The 21,271-nt window shown below is 36.4% G+C and overlaps 2 protein-coding genes across 2 annotated transcripts; both read left to right on the forward strand.

Annotated features, from left to right (window-relative positions):
- Positions 1-797: 797 nt before the first annotated feature.
- Positions 798-11,464, forward strand: LOC104890780 (hypothetical protein). The gene is made up of 8 exons (XM_010676370.4): positions 798-1,168; positions 3,174-3,464; positions 4,029-4,127; positions 4,275-4,886; positions 8,764-8,819; positions 8,902-9,269; positions 9,466-9,671; positions 9,801-11,464. Exons 2-8 carry the CDS (start codon positions 3,300-3,302, stop codon positions 11,004-11,006), a joined length of 2,712 nt encoding a protein of 903 aa, XP_010674672.1. The 5' UTR covers positions 798-1,168; positions 3,174-3,299; the 3' UTR covers positions 11,007-11,464.
- Positions 11,465-14,609: 3,145 nt separating this feature from the next.
- LOC104890779 (sufE-like protein 1, chloroplastic/mitochondrial) lies at positions 14,610-15,262 on the forward strand. The gene has a single exon (XM_010676369.3). It carries the CDS (start codon positions 14,748-14,750, stop codon positions 15,066-15,068), a length of 321 nt encoding a protein of 106 aa, XP_010674671.1. The 5' UTR covers positions 14,610-14,747; the 3' UTR covers positions 15,069-15,262.
- Positions 15,263-21,271: the final 6,009 nt, after the last annotated feature.

Raw genomic sequence — 21,271 nt, forward strand, 5'->3', positions numbered from 1 at the left:
AGAAGTAGATTAGATTCTTGTGACAAAAATTTAAACATACTCGATGAGTTGATTCACATACAACTAAAAAGGCGTCGATCTGGGCCCCCTTCTCTCTAAAACCCTAGCATCCCCTACTCCTTCTTCATCAGTTAGGGGCTGCCATGGATGATTTCATCCATGGTAAGCCCCCTTTTCCCTTTTATTTTTAGTTTTTAATTTATTTTCTTGTTTTGTTGAATAAATTAGTATCTCTTTATGAGATTTCTTCAAACCTTGTTATGGGGTTTTTAGTCTCTGTTGTGGAGATCTCCTTCTCCCCTATGGGAGTTGTGAGTGTGGTTGTTTTGTTTTTAGGTATGAGAAATTGCTCTTATTGGTTGACGTTCAAGAGTCTACATGAAGGTATTGGAATCTCGGATGCGGTTAACATGGCTCGATTAAGAATGCTCTTCCCAAATTATGCCAGAATGATAGACTTCCTCATTAATAACTGTTTGATTCAGCAAATACAAGAGGGCTGCGCTGTATTGCTCGATCTGATTCATTATAGTTTGATCGAAGACGATTTTAATTTAACCTTGTTAATTTATATATTGTTTTTCTTTAATATCTATCGTAGATGCCGTTTGAACTTCAATTAATGAAATTTCTCTTTAAAAAAAACATACAACTATACAAGTACAGCACACCGGTATTCTTCTTTGAAAACAAAATATAAGCACAGATATTGAGAATGACAAAGAAGCTAAAAAGAAGCGAGAAACAAGGGTCATAAATTGGGTCCCATACCTACTGAAAAATCAATATGACGTTCCCTTTCATTCCTTAATCCTTCCATCCTTCCCTTTTCTCTCTCTTAAAAAAAAAAAAACACAAATACGTTTCAAACAAAACCTATCTCAAATTCAATACTCCTTACTTACTAGAGTACTAGTACTAAAAAGTGTCGGAAGTACTTTTTTTTTTATAGAAAAAGTAAAAAAAAAAAAAATCCAAACTGACAAAAAAATTAAATTGAATGTGCCATAAAAAGAAAAGGAGTGGTGCAGTAGAGAAAGAAAATTAAAGAAGTCCTTCATTTTTACCATTTTTTTAGAGAGAGAAAACTCAAAGACGGTGCTGGATTTTCTTGTGTTCTTTTTCCCAATTCAATTTTCATTTTCTCTCTCCTCTTTTTCGTTCTTCAGTAAGTATTTTTGTTATTCTTTTTTCTTTTTTGTGTGTGTTTTTGTTCTGCTTTAAGTTTTGAATTTGATTTTGTTTTTCTGTTGATTGACTTACGTCATTATGGTAATGTTGTATATCTTGTGTTTATTCTGTGTTAATTTGGTGTTTTTGTGAGTTAGATTATGAATTTGAATTTGTTTTAAGTTTAGAAATTAGGAGGAGGAATTTAATTGGGAAATTGGAAGAATGTTTAAGGGGGTTTTGAGTTTGATTGGGAGAATGTTTGAATAAGAAGTTGAAATTAGATGATGATTAAAGAATTAAGAGAAGAAAAGGTATTTTCGGCGTATCGAAAGAGGAAGATTATGTGAGGTGAAAGGGTTAGCAATTAAGTATTTAGTATTTGCTGTGAAAGGGCATTTTGAGGTGTTTAAGGGTTTTGGAATAATTGGGGAATATATTTCTTGCTTGTTATATAAGTAGTGTTTCTTTTTTGGAGAAGACGCTAGATTGTTGTGGAATTGTGAATTGCCAGAATTGTAATGTTGGTGGGAAATGGGAAGTGTTTGGCTCAAGGATGGAGTGAATATTCTTTAATAATGAACATTGAAAGAATTAGTGCGCTTAATCGAGGGTGTTTGTTGCTTCATTGATGTGTATTAACTAGGAGTAATGTTGCCTTGACAAGTTATAGATGATAGCCTTTTTGTTGTCTTACCCAGGATTTGTAGATTGAACGAACGTGGCAAAATAGAGGTGTTAATGTTATAAGGCATTGTCAACTAGAAGCTGTTACACGATCTTTTAGGCGTTCTTTCTATTTTTGTAATCGGCATTGTATTAGTTTTGAAGCACTTGATGGTTCAGTTTTGGAAAATAAGTATTGCTTATGGAGAATTGTTTCAGGAAAATGAATACTTATGAATGTCTCCAGCTGTGATATGATTCATTTTTGCACTGCTTTCTAGATAGTTTTCATGGTGTTATGCAAGTGACTCGTGTTTTCTCTGTTTTGAACAAGGATTATGAATATGCTTGCCCTTTTTCTTGAGTTTTCCTGGATCATCTTGATATCGACTTACTTTATTATGTTTGTGACATGCTATGACACTTTTCATGCATTCACTAATCCGGCATAGGAGCGCTCCACCTCTCTGGTGCAGAACTTTCAATTTAATTGTATGTCAATGAGCGATCATGTGATCACGGCACTGTTATGCACATAGCCAATTAAGGGTTATGTAATTTATATGTCATAAATGTGGTACAGTATGAAAGCGTAGAACCTAAAGGCTAAATGTATATATTAGTTTCGGTTAGTTGTCTTTAGTCTTTACATAGTCATACCTCATACCACTTGAATGTGTTTAGCTGGCACCATGTTTAACATTTCATGGTGAGGCCTACATTATATATTATATACCAACTTGTGCTTAGCAGTGATGAGAGTCTGAGGGGACTTTCATGTTCTCCATGTCTCATCCAAGAATTTACTCCTACTGTTTTACTTTGATGTATGATTGATTGTTCACTTTTCCTTTGATGGATTAATTATCATGTTTATACACTTGTACTACTACAGTATTACTGCTTTTCTAGATATGCTCTATTATTAAGTATTTGGTATTGATAGGACTCTGGAGAACTAAGATACTGCTGTTATGGTGTAGAGTGTATATGTTATCTTCTATGGTACTAGTCTTATTCTTATATACACGCAATGCGTGCGAAAGCATATAGAAAATTCAATTAATTGTGTAATTGCATCTAATAACCTGAAATAAGAAGTTTAGAAAGTTATAATAGGAAGAACTGTCTTTGCATTTTGTTTCTTCAAAAGCTACTGTTTTTTCTCCCCTTGTTTGTTTAAATGAAGCGGTTAGTTATACCCCTAATTTTTTTTTCCCTTTTTTCTTTTTTTGGTGTCCCACGTTGCCATATATAATAGAGATTTTAGTGATTCTCTTACCGAGATCTTTGCCATTCTTTTGATGTTTTCCTTTCTTGACTGCTGAACCATGCAGAACCTTCCCTGGAATGACAAAATGATGGCTTTATGCTGGACGTAAGAGCTACCAGTTTTTGTTTACATTTCTGGTGCGTGCTGCTGCAGCTTTTTTGGTGTGGAAGAATCTTGTGTGAGAGTGTAAATGTCTACTGCAAAAGTGATTTTTACATACAAGCGAAAACGCTTATCTTCACACTCTGGTGTTGGCCATGCGGATGACTGTGCTGATTTTTCTTTGGATGCTCAAGTGGATAAACATCAGGATGCCCCCATCGAGAAACTTAAAAGCCCAGACAAAGATGTAACGGTGAGAACAGTTTTATTGAAAAAGTTGTTCGAGTACGACCCTGTAAAGAGACCTTCTCAAGATATTAACATAGTGTGGAATAATAAATTGAAATCTAGAACCGTCAAAAAAAAAAATTGAAATCTAGAAAGAAATTTCCTTTGCAATTTGAAAGTATTGGAGATGGCAATATTAGTTTCTCTTCTATATTCTCATATTGGCTATACATGCTTATGCCAAATTTTTACCCCATGTTTTTTCACATTACATGACCTGACACTTTCTGTCTGAAAATCCTTTAATTAGCTGGACCAATTGGCATTTAGCTCAATCCTTGCTGAAAATTCTTCTAGTTCTTATGTTATGATGTTAGCTCCCAGAAGTTCCCTCATTGCCTCTATGCTGTGTTATCACTTCTTTCTTACCATCTTATCGGTGGAATTACTGTTTTGCTAGCATCTATTATGGCAATTTGAAGGGAATATGAAATAAGTCGTGGTAAAAGTGACATTCAACTGAAATATATTGCTTGAAAATGGAGAATAAGATCTTTTTATGTGTTTAAAAGTCTGATTGTTCATGCAGATTTTCAAGTGTGCTAATTGTAATGATGTCCCGTGCTCTATGAATTGCCGAAGCTGTCTTGATCCATTTGATAATCAGTGCACAGGTCTCCAGCATCAGGTTGTGCATATCTTTCCTTTGCTGGTATTTATGTTCATTATGAATCTTGATTATCCATTGTGTGTGGGATATGATAAGTGGGATTATATAACGTAAACTCTTCTTTTTTCCTTTTCTCTAACCGTGTGATTTTCTTAAAATTTAAAGCATGTCTGCTGCGGCGAAAAAGTGGCAGTTGCTTGCTCATCTCTTCCACTCCACCATTCAAGTAATCTCGGAGAGAAGCATGACGTTCAAACATCTAATACAACTATCTCAAGAGAAACGATCCTTGGCTCTCATGGCTTGCCTGTGGATAATACCTTCAAAACATCAGGCGAGAATGTTTCTGCTGGAGCATCTGTAGGGGAAACCATGAGCTCCATTGAGAAGGATTCTTGTTTGAACTCCAGCTATCAAGACAATGGGGGATGCATACTAGATGATTCAGTTTCTCAATCAGTGGAGAAGGAAGATATTTTACTTCTTACACAGAGCTTTATGAGTAAAACTGAAGTTGCTGAAGGCAAATTGAGTGCTCCACTACGTACTTTTAGCAGAAGGCTGAAAAGAAAAGCCGACACATGTGGTATAGGTATGTTTATGGAACAACCACTTAGGGAAGGAGATGCAGCCATTAAAAAGTGCGACTTTGGGCCTGTTACCTCTTGTACCTGTGAATTGGCATCAAAGCATAACAGACTAAATGCGAAGTCTGATATAAAGGTTGAAGGTGGTGATGCTGACATGAGGAATATGTTCTGTCAAAGCAGTGAGAAGGTAAGTTGTCATCCTCTGTTATGTATTTTTTGCATATGTGGCTGTGTGCACATTTCATGCCAAAGTATGCATGTGTCTCGGGTTCTGGTTTCTTAACTTGTCAGGTCACATCTATTTGTGGTCCAAACATACAGGTCTTGATTATTTTTTTTCTTGAGGATATGGAAAGATTTGGTTATTTATACTATTAATACACTGAACTGCTGCAGTCCTGTACTAATTTGTCCTATTAGGACATGACCTCAGGCATAAGGAAGATTTTGTGGTTAGGGATTGACCTTAAATAGCAAATGGTTGCTCTATTTTTCCTTATTTCCATTCGCATCTTTTGCAAAAATAGAAAAACTTAACTATTCCTGATTTACTTGTTCTCTGATCTTAGTCAGTGCTAGGTGGCAAATAGTTTGTGTCGTCTGAGGTTGCTTTCGTATGAAAGATGAAGGAGTTTCTTCTAAATGGATAAGAGCACTTGACACTAAAATAACCTATTTAATAAAAGAGGTCAATCAAGTTGAATTTTTTGACCTGTTTATTACTTGCATAATCTAGTAGCAGACCACTTTTCACGTCTAGATTATGTCGTGCTGTGGTATTCATTTAGTTTTTGGCTGCTTTTAAGTATCTGGATTCTGGTGTATAACATAGTTTTTTTTGCCCTTCCGACTTGCTATGATGGAGTATGTTTTATTTGTGGTTGAACACTCAATACTGATAAGACCCATTTGATTGAATGAGTTTGAAAGAATTATTTGCACACGGTATAAGAACTAAACCCACGAATAGAAAGTAGCAAAAAAGAAAATAAGATTTAGTGTTCCATAAAAAAACTTCCTCTCAAACCAATACTGTATTATTAGTAATACAATATCACTCACAATGCACAAGTATGTATTTCTCTGTCATGTGATGGTTCCTTTCATGATTCCATCAACTCTCTATACAATTCCAGTCTAGACTAGAACCCCTTTTATAGGATAAACGTTTAGTTATCCATCTTAATAACTAGGATGCATAGACATCACCACCAATTAGTCTATTCATCCTTTAATACTGTAAACTTGTAATATACCAAACCTTTTAACTTCCTTATCAACTACCAAACTTATCAGAAATCTAGATCAGGCCATCAGGGTATGATTACCATGACCATTACAACATGTTAAAGAGCCCAACAACAAGATTGCCTCAGTCTTTACGACTTTTTGACTTACCACATGAGCATGGCATACTACTTGCATAGTTGATGGTTTTGCGGCTGCACAAATTTCATCCTTGAGCTTTGTTGGCATATTGCTTGAAAGATAAATTCTTTGGCATGTGCTGATACTCATCTTTTGCATTAAACTCCTTCCACATTCCCTTAAATTTAACTTACTCTCTTCATGAAGCAACATACATTATTCAGAGGTTGCCTCTCCTTTGAGTCAAAATTCACCGCCCACTTTATCCTTTGAGGATGAGGAGATTAGATTTACTTCATTACCCTATTAAGATCACATTCTACCCTTAGTAACCCAAGCAACCTCTGTCAATATAAATAGCATGGCCGAGGCCATTAAATGATCCAAAGATATGTTTACGATCAAGCCATGAGCTACACGTCTCCTCTTGTAATTTTCAAGTTATCACATCATGTGTGGAGATCTCCACCTCTCTTAAATGTGGACCTTTTCCGATTAGCCAAACATACGTTAACTTTTCATTTTGTTAGGAAATATATTTCTTGCTACAATTCATCTGTTGTGAACATCTTTAATTTGAATTCTACCCCTCTTTTGGATCTTCTCTCTCCACAAAAGCCTTGAACTATAGGTTACTTCTTGTAATTTTCAAGTTATCACATCGTGTGTGATGATCTCCACTTCTCTTACACGTGGACCTTTTCCTTATTCCCATTAGCCAAACTTACTTTTAACTTTTCATTTTGTTATAGGAAATATATTTCTTGCTACAATTCATCTGTTGTCAACATCTTTAAATAAAAATTTCCCCTCTTTTGGATATTTTCTCTCCACAACAAGCACCAATTAAAGACCTTAAAAAATCAATAGCCTTAGCTGTATCCTCCTTGTACTTTGGACACTTTGATTGAATATGCCTCTTTGCAATACCAACAATTCATGTTGGGATTAAGATTGTGAGCCTTTTTCTTGTCTCTCCTCTATTGCCACCATGCCTGTTTGTTATCAACTCTTCTCCATTAGTTGATGACAATACCCTTGCTTCATAAGCCTTTTCACCTCCAATAGAGCAACCATGATCTTCCACAAATCAGTGTCTTCCCTAACAATTGCACTTGCCATCATAGAGTTGTACATTGCCTAATTTCCCTTGATCTTCACATCTAAACCCATGAACTAGGTGATCAGGCCAATGAATCCTAGCTTTCGCCGTAGTGCCACTTTCTTGCTTTTTAAAAGCTTGGGGTTGAGACTCTTCACCGTCTGCGGACCTAAAAAGACATTTCCTGCTTAAATGTATATATATGATCTTGAAGTGCGTTAACATCCTCTGTCTCGAGCAATAAAGGTTTTTTTAAGGACTTAGATGCACACATTCTATCCCACAACTTCTTTGGACCTTATCCTTTGATCTTGGCTGCAAAAGTAACTGAACCGTACGAGTAGCGCGTATTTGCATTTCTTTTCACATGTCTTTGTCCAAGACGCCACTTCCTAATCCTTGAATGTATGTTCCCACAACAAGAAATAAGGCTTCTTGTTGAATGCTTCTATCCTTTATTTGCTTTCAGATCCTCCATGGCAATAACCTTTATTTTGATACCAATTGAAATAATCTTTTGCTTAGGATCTCGAAACTACACCCTTTACAAAGTGCACAAAAGACAAAAATAAAGAATTATAGAATGTAAATGAAATATGTTAATTCCCCCCCTTAGTTATTTTGGGACAAAGCCTTTGTTGTTGATGTTGTATGTCAAATCCCCCCCCCCCCCAAAAAAAAATAAAAATAAAAATTCTATCATTAGTTCCAACTTCCAAGCTCCTACAAAACAATACAAGATCCTTCACAGTTTGCTGGTATGTGTTTGAACTGATGGTTCCTTCATGATACCACCAACTGTCTACATAGACTACACATTAAATTACCCATCATAATTAGGATACACCTCTGTCTTCCTTGGCGCCTTGTGTACACAAACTTCAATAGAGGTTTGGGTGCAGTCATGACAGTGTGTCATAGATCATGCATGGTCTGATGGTCATGCGGCTGGTCGTTAATCATCCTTAGCTTTCTTGCTTGAACAATCAACACTTTGTCATGTACCTGATTCGGCTTCGAATTCAAACTCCTTACACTCTGTTGGTTTGCATTGTTGTGTAAGTTGGCAATTACATTTGACAGAGTTGATTGTGTTGATTTGTTAACTAAGCAGGACATAAATCTTTAAACTAACCTGCTGATGTCATGTTAGCTAGTGATATCATGCCTGGTTAGCTTTACTTGTGAATGATCTCTTGATGCTAGTTTCATAAAGATGCATAAAATTGGATTTCCCCTTCTCTTTTTTCTTCGTGATAAACAAGTCCATCAAATTTCTTTCAGTGATTCCGATGTAGAAAGTCTTAAGGTCTATATTCTAGAATCTAGACTATCCATTGCAGCTGACCAGCCAAAAGATACTTGTGAAAGAGAGTGAGAGCAATTACTTTGTGGAAAGATTAGGATATGTGTGATCCCCTACTGCAAAAATTGCTTTCAGCTGATTGTGTTTCCCTTGGATTGCATGATCATCACTCCATCAGCTTGTCCTTAAATTTTATTGTTATGAACTTGTGACTTTAATTTGTATCTGTTACTGCTAATCAAAACGGTTTAAGTTAGTATCTAATGCTTCTCTTTTAACTGTGAACAGATGGTTAGCCGTGAATCTTCATGTCCTTATGGACGATCCTGCGGATTCAGTTTCATGTATGTAATTCATGTTTTTCATTTACCGCTACTTATAGAATTGTTTTAGTCCGCTTGAGTAGTTATTTTGTCCAATGGACAGCTTGAGGCATACTGAGGGAGTGAGTAATTCCCGGGAAGACTTGGTTGCGGACACCTCACTTGTCACTAAACAAACTTCAACTAGGACTCCGGGATCAATTGCCTCTGTTGATGATTGTCCCAATGCAGCAGGAGGAACAGGCTTGCAGAACGATGATATTAGGTGCTCACCATGTGATGGAAATGTGATATCCTCTCTTGATGTGGCTTGTAATATGGATGAGCAACCTGTGTCTCAACAACTTCGAGCTTCCAGCGGAGACTCTCAGCTCACTTCAAGTGATTCATCAGACTTGAAAACCGGTGTTGCCAAGAGAGTGGAACATAGGGCTTGCTCAAATTCATTAGACCTTTCTCATCCTCCATCTGGTAATTCAACTTTTATTTATGCATTTTTCATGTTCATGGTAACCCAGATATAGGTCTTGTTTGCTGACTGACACATTGAATGACTTGCTTTCGTTATGTCTCTTTTTTTTTGCGTGCCCTCTCTGGAAGGAGATATTTGAGAACTGAGATTTTATTAGAGTTTGGAACTCCATATAATAACGAATCTGTGTTACAGGTGCTTTTGTAATAGACTGCAATGTGGTTCCAGAATCTGATGTTCAAGAGGAAGCTTCAGATATTATTCAGGATTCCTCGATGGCCAAAAATAGTGAGAAGGGGAAGTGTCTTGACTTATTTGACAACAGTGTGCAAGATTCACCTCATGATGTAAATACCTCATCAATTAAGACGGAAAGTAAACCCCAGACCAACTACCTGCAGGTAGGACGAGTGACTTTCTTATATGCGCTATTCAACTGCTTTGACTTTCTAATATCTGTGCTCATCTGCAGTTATGTTTTCTGTTGAGGTGATGAGTAATGATGCATGTCATTTGTGTTGATATTTCAGCTTTTTTCAGAAGATGATAAATGTGGTCCGTTCAAGGCGTCACATACAGATTCTGAAATTGGTCACAGCAAAGGTCAGCAAAATGTAGCCTTCATTACTGATAGTCAAAAGCATCAGGTCGAGCAATCCTCTAGTGAAGCTTCTGCTATTTTAGGTTTATCCCTGCCTACAAGGCCAATATGTGAAGGTCAAACTTCCAAGGACGGTCTCGCCGTACACCAAACCCAGAAGTATAATGTCAGAACTTGTGATCTCATTCAGAATCCAGGTGGCCAGTCTTTTCCTGATCAGGCATTTTTCAGACACAAGTTAGTACTTGAGAGTATTAATACTAGAGCTACTTCGCTGAGGGGAAATAGAAACATCTCTTTGGACAAGTTTCAGCCATGTCCAGGCGTGTGGTCAGAAGAGGAGTTGGATTCTCTTTGGATTGGTATCAGACGACATGGAAAAGGTAATTGGCATGCTATGCTACTCGATCCAAGGTTGCGCTTCGCTCCATGGAGAGTGGCAGTAGACCTAGAGAAGCAGTGGGAACAAGAACAGAACATGCTTTTCAGTGGGAAAGTTACGCCATCAAGTAGATATCACATGAAGCCAAAAGATGCTCACAAGGTACATTGCCATGGTCCTGTCACTTGTCATGGCATTGATGATAGGAGAGAGAACGTTGCAGCGGAGACTCAGCTTTCTCTGGGAGATGTATACACTCAGAAAAATGGTAGCTGTTTTAGAAGTGATGCTAAGAATGTCGGGATTATTCAGCCTCAGAGTCATGTAACAATGGCTAGTAGCTTTGGCAGTTACGCTTGTGGTTCATTTAACACTGTCCAAACTAGTGTCATGATTAGAGGTGAAGCATCGCCTGATGGTCCAGCTATGGCTTTTGGTATGCACAATTGTTTACCTCATTGGCTTAGAGATTCGACCAGCACTCCGTCAAGGCTGCCATTAGATCCACCCCTACCCCCCATCTCAACTCATCCACAAATGGGAGGACTTCGTTTTGTTCATGCATTTCCAGAACCTTCTTGTTGGGGAAAGAATCTTATTAATACTAAGCTTGCTGGGATGAATGCTCCGAATCATGTTAACTATGGCAGCTCGCTAATAAGAAAACCAGATACAGCTGATAACCCGATCATTATTAATAGTGATGCTTCCTCAGAGGAAACAATATCAGATGATCATAATATTAGGAGTTAATTAGTGAGGAGATTGTGCTTAAATTTAATAGGCAGAATTGTACAAATGTGTTTGTAATGTACATCCGTGTATTCACAGAAAATGTTGCAGGGAACTGTTTAACTTCTCAGTTCCCCAGTTTTGCTCCCTGTTATTCTTTCTTGTGCGTGCTTGCTCTGTTAACCTGATAATTGCTGATTGACTATCAGGAGACTGCAGTGGGTTTTCAGAATGCAAGCATCTGTTCCATTCTCTTGTACCTCATAAGGATTCTTGTTGTAGAAGGCTATATAAGCATTAAAAGTTACTTCTATTAGTGATTGCAATTCATAGAGAGCTTCTACAAAAGAGCCAAAGAAAAGCTACAAATATCTGATTCTATCAAAGGTGAAAAATGTTTGGTAAATCAGAATTGTAGGTAGCTTTTAGTAATTTGTGTTTTGGAACAGTTTATAAATATTAGAGCATGTTTATTATCATTTTAATTTTAGTTTTTAGTCTATATGATGACTAAAATTATATTACTAGTTTTTTTGTTGTTAGTTTTCAATATAAACATGATTACAGTTTAGTGTAACCATGCCTAATTTAGGTCTAATATACAACCAAAAATTGAAAAGTTGTGCTATAAAATGGTCCTTAATGTTTAGGGTGGTGGTAATTCTTGGAGGTGTTAAGTATTTCAATTTTTGTCTTATTTTTACTTATCCAATCAGTTGTTTTACCAAATTAATGACTTGTCTGGTAAGTAATAAGATTCGATAGTAGTGCTTGCCCATCCTCAATTTCTTATATCTCTTTTACTACATAAATTTGGCATTACTATTTATTATCAATATATCATTTTATAGGTGATATTGCGTGATAATAAAAAGGAGAAATACAACATTAGATGAAGTTCCATCACCATCAATACTAATACGAGACTTTTTATACAAATCTCACTTAAATCTATTACCATTACCACATTTTATTAGAGGTTACATGGGCTAAATTGTTTTAAAAACTATATTGACAACTATCTTCTAAGTTCTAATAATTAACACTAGTCTTACATGCACGCGATGCGTGTGTTTATTTTAAAACTTGTTATTTTATTATAGATTTTTTTTACCCAATGCAGCCCTTCAAAGTGACGAATTTGTTAATTGCAACCCTTTGATTGCAATCTCTTCAAATTACAGCCTCAAATAAACCAAACACTTTTAAGTTGCAGCCTAACCCCAACTTATATTCACGTCTTTTGGGCTGCAACTTAAAAGTGTTTGCTTTATTTGAGGCTGCAATTGAAGATATTGAAATGAAAGGGCTGTAATTAACAAACGTGAGAAATGATATAAAAAACTAATAAAGATTGTGATTGATTTAATATTAATTTCTTATGACTGAATTCAAGTATCAAACATAGTGAATGTTTCACACTTTTCAGGTGAACGTCATGTATACCATATTCTCTTATTAAAAAAAGTCAAGTTTGAATGGCAAGTTCAAATGAGAAATGATTCTTAAATTGTCTTCTTTTGTAAACTTTTTCATTCCATTAGATCATTAAGGTTAATTTAGTACTTTTAAATGAGGACACCATTTTCCACCCCCTCCCTTATATAATAGAGACTAACATCTAACAAGTGTCGTGATTAGGGATGACAACGGGTCGGAGTTGGACCATATTATGCATAATCCGACTCCGACCCTACAAGTAGTCGGATTTTAAATCTAACTTCGAGCATCCGACTTAAAATCCGAACATCCAACTCCGACTTTGATCCGACTTTTTTTTCGCCCCATTATTTTTAATAGAAAAATCTTGTATAATAATAATCTAATTAATACTTTTTTTAATAATCATATGGAAATCTTATATAGTACAAATAATTTAAACATAATAATTATTTTTAACAATCATTTCTTCAATTGAAAAATCTTATACTTCCTCCGTTTTTTTATTAGATGTTACACTTTTGAAAATCTGGATTCCCTAGGCAAAAGTTGAAGGAGTGATTCGGAGAAAGTAAGGGTGGGGATTAAAGGGAGTGGGGAACACCATTGAGCCACCACCACCAATGGGCTACAACAGTGCATCACCGTCGCGACTACCTACGCCACCGTCGCGACCACCAACGCCACTGCCGCGACCCCAACGCCACCAATTCGACCACCATCACCGTCAAATGGACCACCGACACCCTCTCCTCTCCCTCCCCTTCCCCTGCTGAACGCGCAACCCCCTCCCCTTCTCCTCCTTTGCAGTCGTGCGACGGGTTTTCGACTGGTGGGGTTTCCGGCGGATGGGATGGGGTTTTCGAGGGCTGGTTGGGGTTTTCGGCGGTAGGGGTTGTGTTTCCGAGGTTGGGTGGGGTTCTTGGCGCGTGGGTTGAGGTTTTCGGTAGGTGGGGTGAGGTTTTAGGTGGGTGGGGTGGGTTTTTCGGTGGGTGGGCGGGGTTTTCGGCGGGTGGGGTGGTTTTCGGTGGGTGGAGTGGGTTTTCCGGCGAGTTTATTGGGGTTTCCGGCGTGTGTGGTGGGGTTGGGTGGGGTGCGGTGGTGGGGAGAGGGGCTGCTGCAGTGGTGGAGAGGGGGCTGCTGCAGTGGTGGGGAGGGGGCTACTGCAGTGGTGGGGATGGGGTTGGACTATTAGGGTGGGTGGAAGAGGGAGGGTGCTTAATTGTTAATTTAGGTTAAATTTAGTTAAATTAAATAGGTTTAATTTTGATTAATTGTTAAAAGTAAGGGTAAGTTAGTCATTTTACAAGGCAAAACTTTCCAATATAGGAAAAAAAATGTAACATCTAATTTGTAACATGCCATTTAAGGAAAGTGAAACATCTAAAAAAACGGGGGAAGTATAATACAAGAGCTTCAAAGTTAGAGTCAGATTATACATACATACTACATTAATATAAATAAAAAAAGGATTCGTTGCCTTAAAGTCGGAGTCGGATTTTTTATGGGATCCGACTCGGAGTCGGACATTTTAAACGGAGTCGAATGTGGATTATTTTTTTTTGTTGGAGTCGGCTCAGATTTTTTTCTTTCGAATCGTAGCGGACTAGGATCGAATTCGGACGGGATTGTCATCCCTAGTCATGATAACTACTTCTGTGGAATAAGTCTTGTTAAGACAATTAAATAGGCAGTTTCCAAAGAAAAATTATAAAATTTTTACATTTCGATATATGAATATGAAATTGGCCAAACTTCAAATAGAGTAATATAAATGCTCTATAGACTAATGTTTTAAATATTGACATATGTAGCCAACTAGAGTGTAGATAGGATTGTGTCTAAATCAATTAATTTTATAAGTATACCTCAATGTAATTATGCAAACACGACTCAAGGTCACTCAAATCTGAAATTTGAAATTGGGTAGGATTGAAGATGTGGATCACCTATAAATTGTAGGTTAGATTAACCACTAGATTACCATCCTTAAACTTCATGTCCATTCTCACTTTTGACCTTACAACTAGATAATAGTAATATCTATTTAACCCCGTATTTTTTTACTTTCTAAAAAAGATAATTGGTCAGAATACCGATCTCGTAAGGCACACTAGCTCATAGTCATGTATGGTAATTTTCCCTATTCAATGGGCTTGGGAAACACAAAACAATCCACAATTTTTGTTCCCTTTTTTTCTGGGCTGCATGTAGTTAGCGTTTTTTTTCTTCACAATTCACTTTTGACAACTTCTTTTTGGGTTTGCTTCAGAAACCCAACCAACATAAACAATTTTTGTTCCCTTTTTTTCCCTCTAATTAATGGCTTCAAGAGGAATAATGAGTGCGAGTACATTAGCAACAAGAGCAAATCGAATAAGGGCAAAGTTGCAATCAACATTAGAACCAATTGTTGTTGAAGTTGAAGATGTTTCTCATCAACATGCTGGACATGCTGCTATGAAAGATTACAATGGTGGAGAAACCCACTTCAATTTGAAGATTGTTTCCCCTAAATTTGAAGGTCAAACCCTTGTGAAACGACATCGCATGGTGTATGATCTTTTGGCTGATGAACTTCAGTCTGGTCTTCATGCTCTATCTATTAATGCCAAAACCCCTCAAGAAGTTGCTCCAAAGTAACCTAATTTAATACAAATGTTAGTGTGCTAATCTCTATGCTTTATTTTCATTAATTTTGGAATTTGGGTTTTGTATTTTTTTTTTGTTGTGGGTTATGCTTATTCATGATGAATTATGATTATGAAAAAGAAAAGTTTGTTTCTTGTGATGTTGGTAATAAAGGGTATTGGTGAATGGTGATATTGATTTGAGTATGCTCTGTGATTATTCTTAGCCTAATTTGTTCACTTTACTAAATTTATTACTATATTGTATATATAGAACTTTTGTTCTGTTTAATTTTTAGTGAATATGTAATCTGGTGATTTTGGGAACTTCAAACATTGTGTGATATGCACCATTATGTAATCTGGTGTTGAATCAGAGCTCTTAATTCTTTGTTTCATCTATCTTTCCTTTTGAATTGCTTTCATTCTTAGATACAGTCTTTTGTTATAAGGTCGTCTTAGTTGTCATTTTGTCGAATGGACTGTCTGTTGGCTTCTCCTTACTTATCAATGTTAATTTGAGGCCGTAAAACTCGGTGAAGGTTGCCAATTGAACACTTATGACAAGAGTTATGATTCATCTATAACCCTGGATAGCACTTGTGTGTTACCCAACAAATGGATTTGATGCAAGTGCAATTTATTTTTTGCGGAACACTACAACATTTCATCTTTTGGCCAAAGCCAACTGCCATCATTGGCTTAACAATGAGGAGCCGTGTCTATAATTGTCGATCTGCAGTTGCCTAGCTTTGTAGTCACAGGTAGTTATATTTCAAATTGATACTTGCTATTCTTGCTGTTGGGCATTGAGGAGCAAGTGAGTGTACAAGGAGGTACCATATTGATGCATTAGTAGCGTTTGGTTGTTCTGCTAATGATGGGTAGTTTTTCAACCAGTTCTTCCCATATATTTACTTCCATTCTGTGGATCACTTGTCTTCAGTCCATGAAGGTTTTTATTAAGCTACATCGGTCATGTTACTTATTATCCATGTCACTCATATATAGGCTTGATTTCCTTACGGAATCTTGATGCCATCAATTGCACTTTTGTAGCAGAAGGTAGAATGATTTTGTGTCGGCTTGCTTGTGATTCTAGTGTGTTGTAATATACTAATATGTTCTCAATGATTTAAGATATACTCCTGTATCCATAATCAATAGTCATGTTTGTCCACGTAAATTTGTCAAAATAATGATGGTTTATGATCGGATTTCTTATGCCATTAATTTAAATATAGTAAGAGGAAAAAGATAACTATTACGAAGGGCATTAATTTAAAATCATGTCATATCCTCATTATAAGATGTTCGGACAATGTGAGAACTAATTTCGGGGAGGGAGCAGATAACTTTCTTCAAAATCTGATATAGGGGGTTTCCTCCCCAAATTACTACTGTCAAACGTGTCTCTCCCATTGTATGTGGGACTTGGTACATTTACTCAAGTGTTGGGTTTCAAATTTCTACTTTCTAATTTGCACAGCCTTGCTCACGCTGTCACAAACATAGGCTGATTTACTGCACATTTTGTCTGAATTAGGTTTCCAGAACCCAAGTATGAACTGCCAACCGTATATAAACTAACTGTTTCTCTCACATGTTTCACTTCAGTGAACTGGCTCTAGCTATTGGTGCTTCCCCATTACTATCTTGAACAGTCCATTTTAAATTCTGACCATTGTTAATGCCTGCAGTTTTCTGATGCCTGACCATTTGATTGAATAGTTGACTTGAATTTTCTACCATGAATATTGGATCCTGCGCATTGGGTGAAATATGATCTCAAGTTATCCCCACCTCAAACTAAAGTTTACGTCTAAAGTTAGTATGTCGATATTCTACTGTAAGAGTGGACTACCAGAGTATTAAGGAAGTAGCATTACCTAGTTTGGCTAAATTGAAACTCTGTTTTCTGCTCAAGGTTTATCCTGAATATTCTCATCCTTTGCTTTTTTCATGAGCTAGTGATTAAATCAGAGCCTTATTTGCTAGAGCAATAGCCAACATGTGTGGCATAGATGTTGAAGGATAAATCAAACTAGATTGAGAATATCTTTTGTATGGAGAACGAGAAGTAGTTACTAGTATAGTAACTTTGCTCAAAAGCTGAAGACTTCTTTTGTTCTTTTCTAAAGGCAGTAAGCTGAAGGGTTCACGCGTGGTAACTCCTTTCCACGTATATTTATGTGATGCAGAATACATAATTATTTTTCACACCAAACAAACAATACAATCGTTTGTTACATCAAACTTTTCTACTTTCTACAGCAGAGCAAGTAGCTGGATTCTATGTATGCTCTGAAAACTTTGGTGTATTCTGCAAGCTCTCAATGAGTGACTTAGACTATCACCTAGACATTGACCCTAAGAGTGAGGACAACCATGGAATATGATTATGAGTGGAAGGTTGATGAACATCAACAGATAGAGGTTCAAGGATAGGAATATAAAGATGAAGAAGAAAAGGAAGACAGGGGTGGAGAATCTAAAGAAGAAAAGTGAACAAGATCGTCCAGCAGATGAATGGCTTCTCAGGATTCTTTAAACTATAATGATTAGACTCTTGTTTCCCATGCAAATAAGGATACAACACGGCAAGCTCCTCTTCTTTGGCCTTCGTCATAATTTATTGATCTCTTGGTTTGCTTGGGTTCTTGTTTGCCGTCCTCAGGTGATAGGTTTGATAGTGGGCCTTTCGAATGGGAGGGTTTGCGTTTCAATGGCTCAGATTTATGACATTCATGTATATATTAAAGTTAATCATGCTATATAGCATAAGATTATCATAGTGGGGAAATGCGTCTTCCAAAATTGTGTTCTATATACTTCAAGACCTTTTCTGTTTAGCATAAGCTTTACAATTATATCATTGATCAATCTTTTCTGTTTTGGAGTGTTCTGCATAGATATTTAATGCATATAATGCATAGTTGGAATCACTTGTTTGATTTTGTTTTTCTGGGATGACAGTTGGCAGCAAGGTTAACTGGCATCTGACTCTTATCAGACAGTGGGACAATCAGCAATGCAAGAGTATCATTGGAATTTATCTGTTACTGTTCGAGTGACCTATGGAAAGCATGACTTCCATTATTTTCTTTTTGTCAGAAACCATGATTCTATATTTTGTGCCTATTAATATGTGGTATAATCAAGAGTTAAGACTCAATACTCATCTCGTAATTACTAGTAGAAATGTTGTTTGATCTTTATGACTTTATTATATCGATCTTATGTAGCACCATTGTCGGATTTACTTGACGTTGCTGTCATGGTTTCTTTGGGATGCACACACAAGATAGCACATCAGAAACTGGAGAAATGTCTTCTATGTCACTCTAGAGAATCTAGGGAGTTTTATGTCGCCATTATATACTCCTATGAGGCACTATCAACCGAGCAAGGACGTCGATAGATCTAAATTTCGATGAAGACTCCGTGATCGGTTTGAGTTGCAGTGGCCTTTGAAACAACAGGTTATTCTAGGTTTCAAGGAGAAGCTTCTTAGGCCTAAGCTGATCAGTAAAGTATAAATTATCAACAGATTAAATATCTAACCAAATTTTGCCTTGGATTTCATAGAGGATTATTAATATTTGAAAGGTCACTGTGTTTATCATGTTTGGTATATTCTAGTCTTGCCCCCACAATAATGATGTCGACTCCCAAACTTATCAACAACCAATAAAGAATGTGGTTTATTTTTGACCACTTTCAATTGGACATTTCTATCTGGTTTTGAAGTTCTAGACTCACTATTATTCTCATCTGAAACCCAATTTTAGACCGACTTTAATATTATTAGATTAGTACCATAAGTTTCAACTCCAAGCCAGATGGATGCAGGTTTCTCAATACGCGGGTGAGACAAGAATAATTAAGACTCCAATTTTCCAATTGCCATGATATGAATACATAAAGTAGGTAAATACAGGTCCGGATGGAACATATTTTAGGTTTACTTGATTTGACCCAGTATAAAGTACGACAAACCAAGCTTGTTTGGTAGAGGTGACCTGTGTAGTTGGGCTGGTTGACCTGAACAAAATGTTGTCTAGTAGGATCCTTTTTCTTATTAAGGGGTCCCAAGTGGACCCCCCTCCAAAAAAAGTATAAAGTACAACATCCCAATCCTCCTTCCACCCGGTAGCAATTTCCAAGAGGCAAGAGGTCGAGATCATGGAGTAGTAGCATAACTTCCTACCTCGTATCTTTGAGGTCTAGTCGTCTAGGATTGATTCACATGAGACTCATTCGAGGAATTTTCCTTATTTTCCTTTTGCGAGTTTCTTTCATCTTACAAACAAAAGACAAAATTAACACTTGCTCTTACTTGAAATCGAAACTAGGACCTTGAAAAAAAAATTATTTCACTAAAAAATAAATGACCTAAAGTTGGAAGTAGGAACCATGAACTTGAAACAAAAATTTGAATTGCGTAAGTTATGAACTTCCACCATTTACTCAAATTATTCATGCGTAGTTTTACACCCGAAAAAAGAAAATGTTCATGCTTAGCAAGGAAGTAAAGGCCCTTCTCAAGAAAAGAATGGTGGAAGGTGGAACCAAAATATGATAAACGGGTGTTGGTCATAAAGTTTGGGTATTAAAAAACTCGAATCAACATTTGATTAATCTAGCATTAGCTATTTCTATTTTATAAAACACCAATACGTATATCCATTGTTTGTAAGTGTGTCTCAACTTTAAAAGTTAGACAAAGAAGTGGAGAATTCAAATCACATCCACTTACCTACATTTCAAATCAGCATGTGTAGTTGTACCAAAATGTAACTGTTAAGTGTTAACTATAATTTACGGTATAACAACTCATAATTCACCGCTTTTTTGTAAAAAGAAAATTCAAATAAAAGAAAATAAATAACAAAATGACATGAGATTCACGTTATTATTTGTAAAATCTATGTCATTCACTCATTCTTGTTAAATTTTTTTAAATGCATTTAAAATAACATATTATACCATAGACATTCAAATAGACACTCGATAGTGATATATCAGATTGTCTATTTTAAATGCAACATTATTTTTTACGGAATATTTTAAATGCGACATTAGTTTGCATAATTTTAATTTTATATATTTTTTTATAATTGTTGTTGCATTTTATTCATTCAATAAAAGGATAAGAAACCTCTACACAACTCAGGTATCCCTCCTCAGAAGGAGAGAACTTTCATAGTGAATACTTTTGGTTAATGAGTGAGCATTATTTTTTAACTTGTAAAATTATGCTGTATAAAATATCTGAATTAATGTGGGATGAACATGAAGTAGATTCAAAATTTTGAAAACAAGACATGTATAATTAGATTCCAATGGACACTATTTTTTTGGAGGTTCCATTACCACTAAACTTGTCATCTATTGTTGGGAAGACTAAACACCAAAATAAAGCCATCTCACACCGACATTGTCCCCCTCCACTTTACATTCCTTCTTCAAACGACCAAATACGCCGTCGTATCAATTTGGTCCAATTTCCAAATATCATTTTTTTTACGAAAGAAATATCAAAATTGTTGGTTTGAATTAAGCATGACTCGTCAACAACCTCTTCTCTCTTTTTCCCTACCAAAACGGCGCCGTCTCACCCATAATCTGGAAAATGACTTCTTTGCATATCTCATCCTCACCAAATATTCATATTGAATACCTTAATCGTTCTTTATTAATTGCAACATATAGATTAGACTTATTTTTATTAAGGAAACAAAAAAGATATTCGAGATTTGGGGTAGGAAATAATCAAATGGGTGGGTAATTGATACTTTAATAGTTTTATTTAGATTTGAAAAGTGTGATTTGGTCTATTTAGATCGCTTTTGTTTGGGCCCATTTCTTGGACCAACCCACCTATGACAAATTTACTAAAATACCCCTACATATAGGGAAGCAAATCCTCCACCAGCTGGAGCTGACTAAAATACCCTCATTTATTGGGGCTCCTATCCTCTATAAATATGGGTTGTCTCATCAGACAAATGTACGCAATTCTAAGTTACAAAAACGAGAGCATCTCTCTCTATATTGATCCCTTTCTCTCTCAACCTCAATCATCGACTTACTTGAGCGTCGGAGGGGCTATCCCGGGACCACCCCGGGGTAGGCTAACCTTGTTTTGTAGGATTCCGATGTACGGATAACGGACTCAGACGTACCTTCTTGGGGTCTACATCAAGTCTCTCA

This window comes from Beta vulgaris, chromosome 4 (genome assembly GCF_026745355.1).
Source record: "Beta vulgaris subsp. vulgaris cultivar EL10 chromosome 4, EL10.2, whole genome shotgun sequence".
Taxonomy (NCBI): Eukaryota; Viridiplantae; Streptophyta; class Magnoliopsida; order Caryophyllales; family Amaranthaceae; genus Beta; species Beta vulgaris.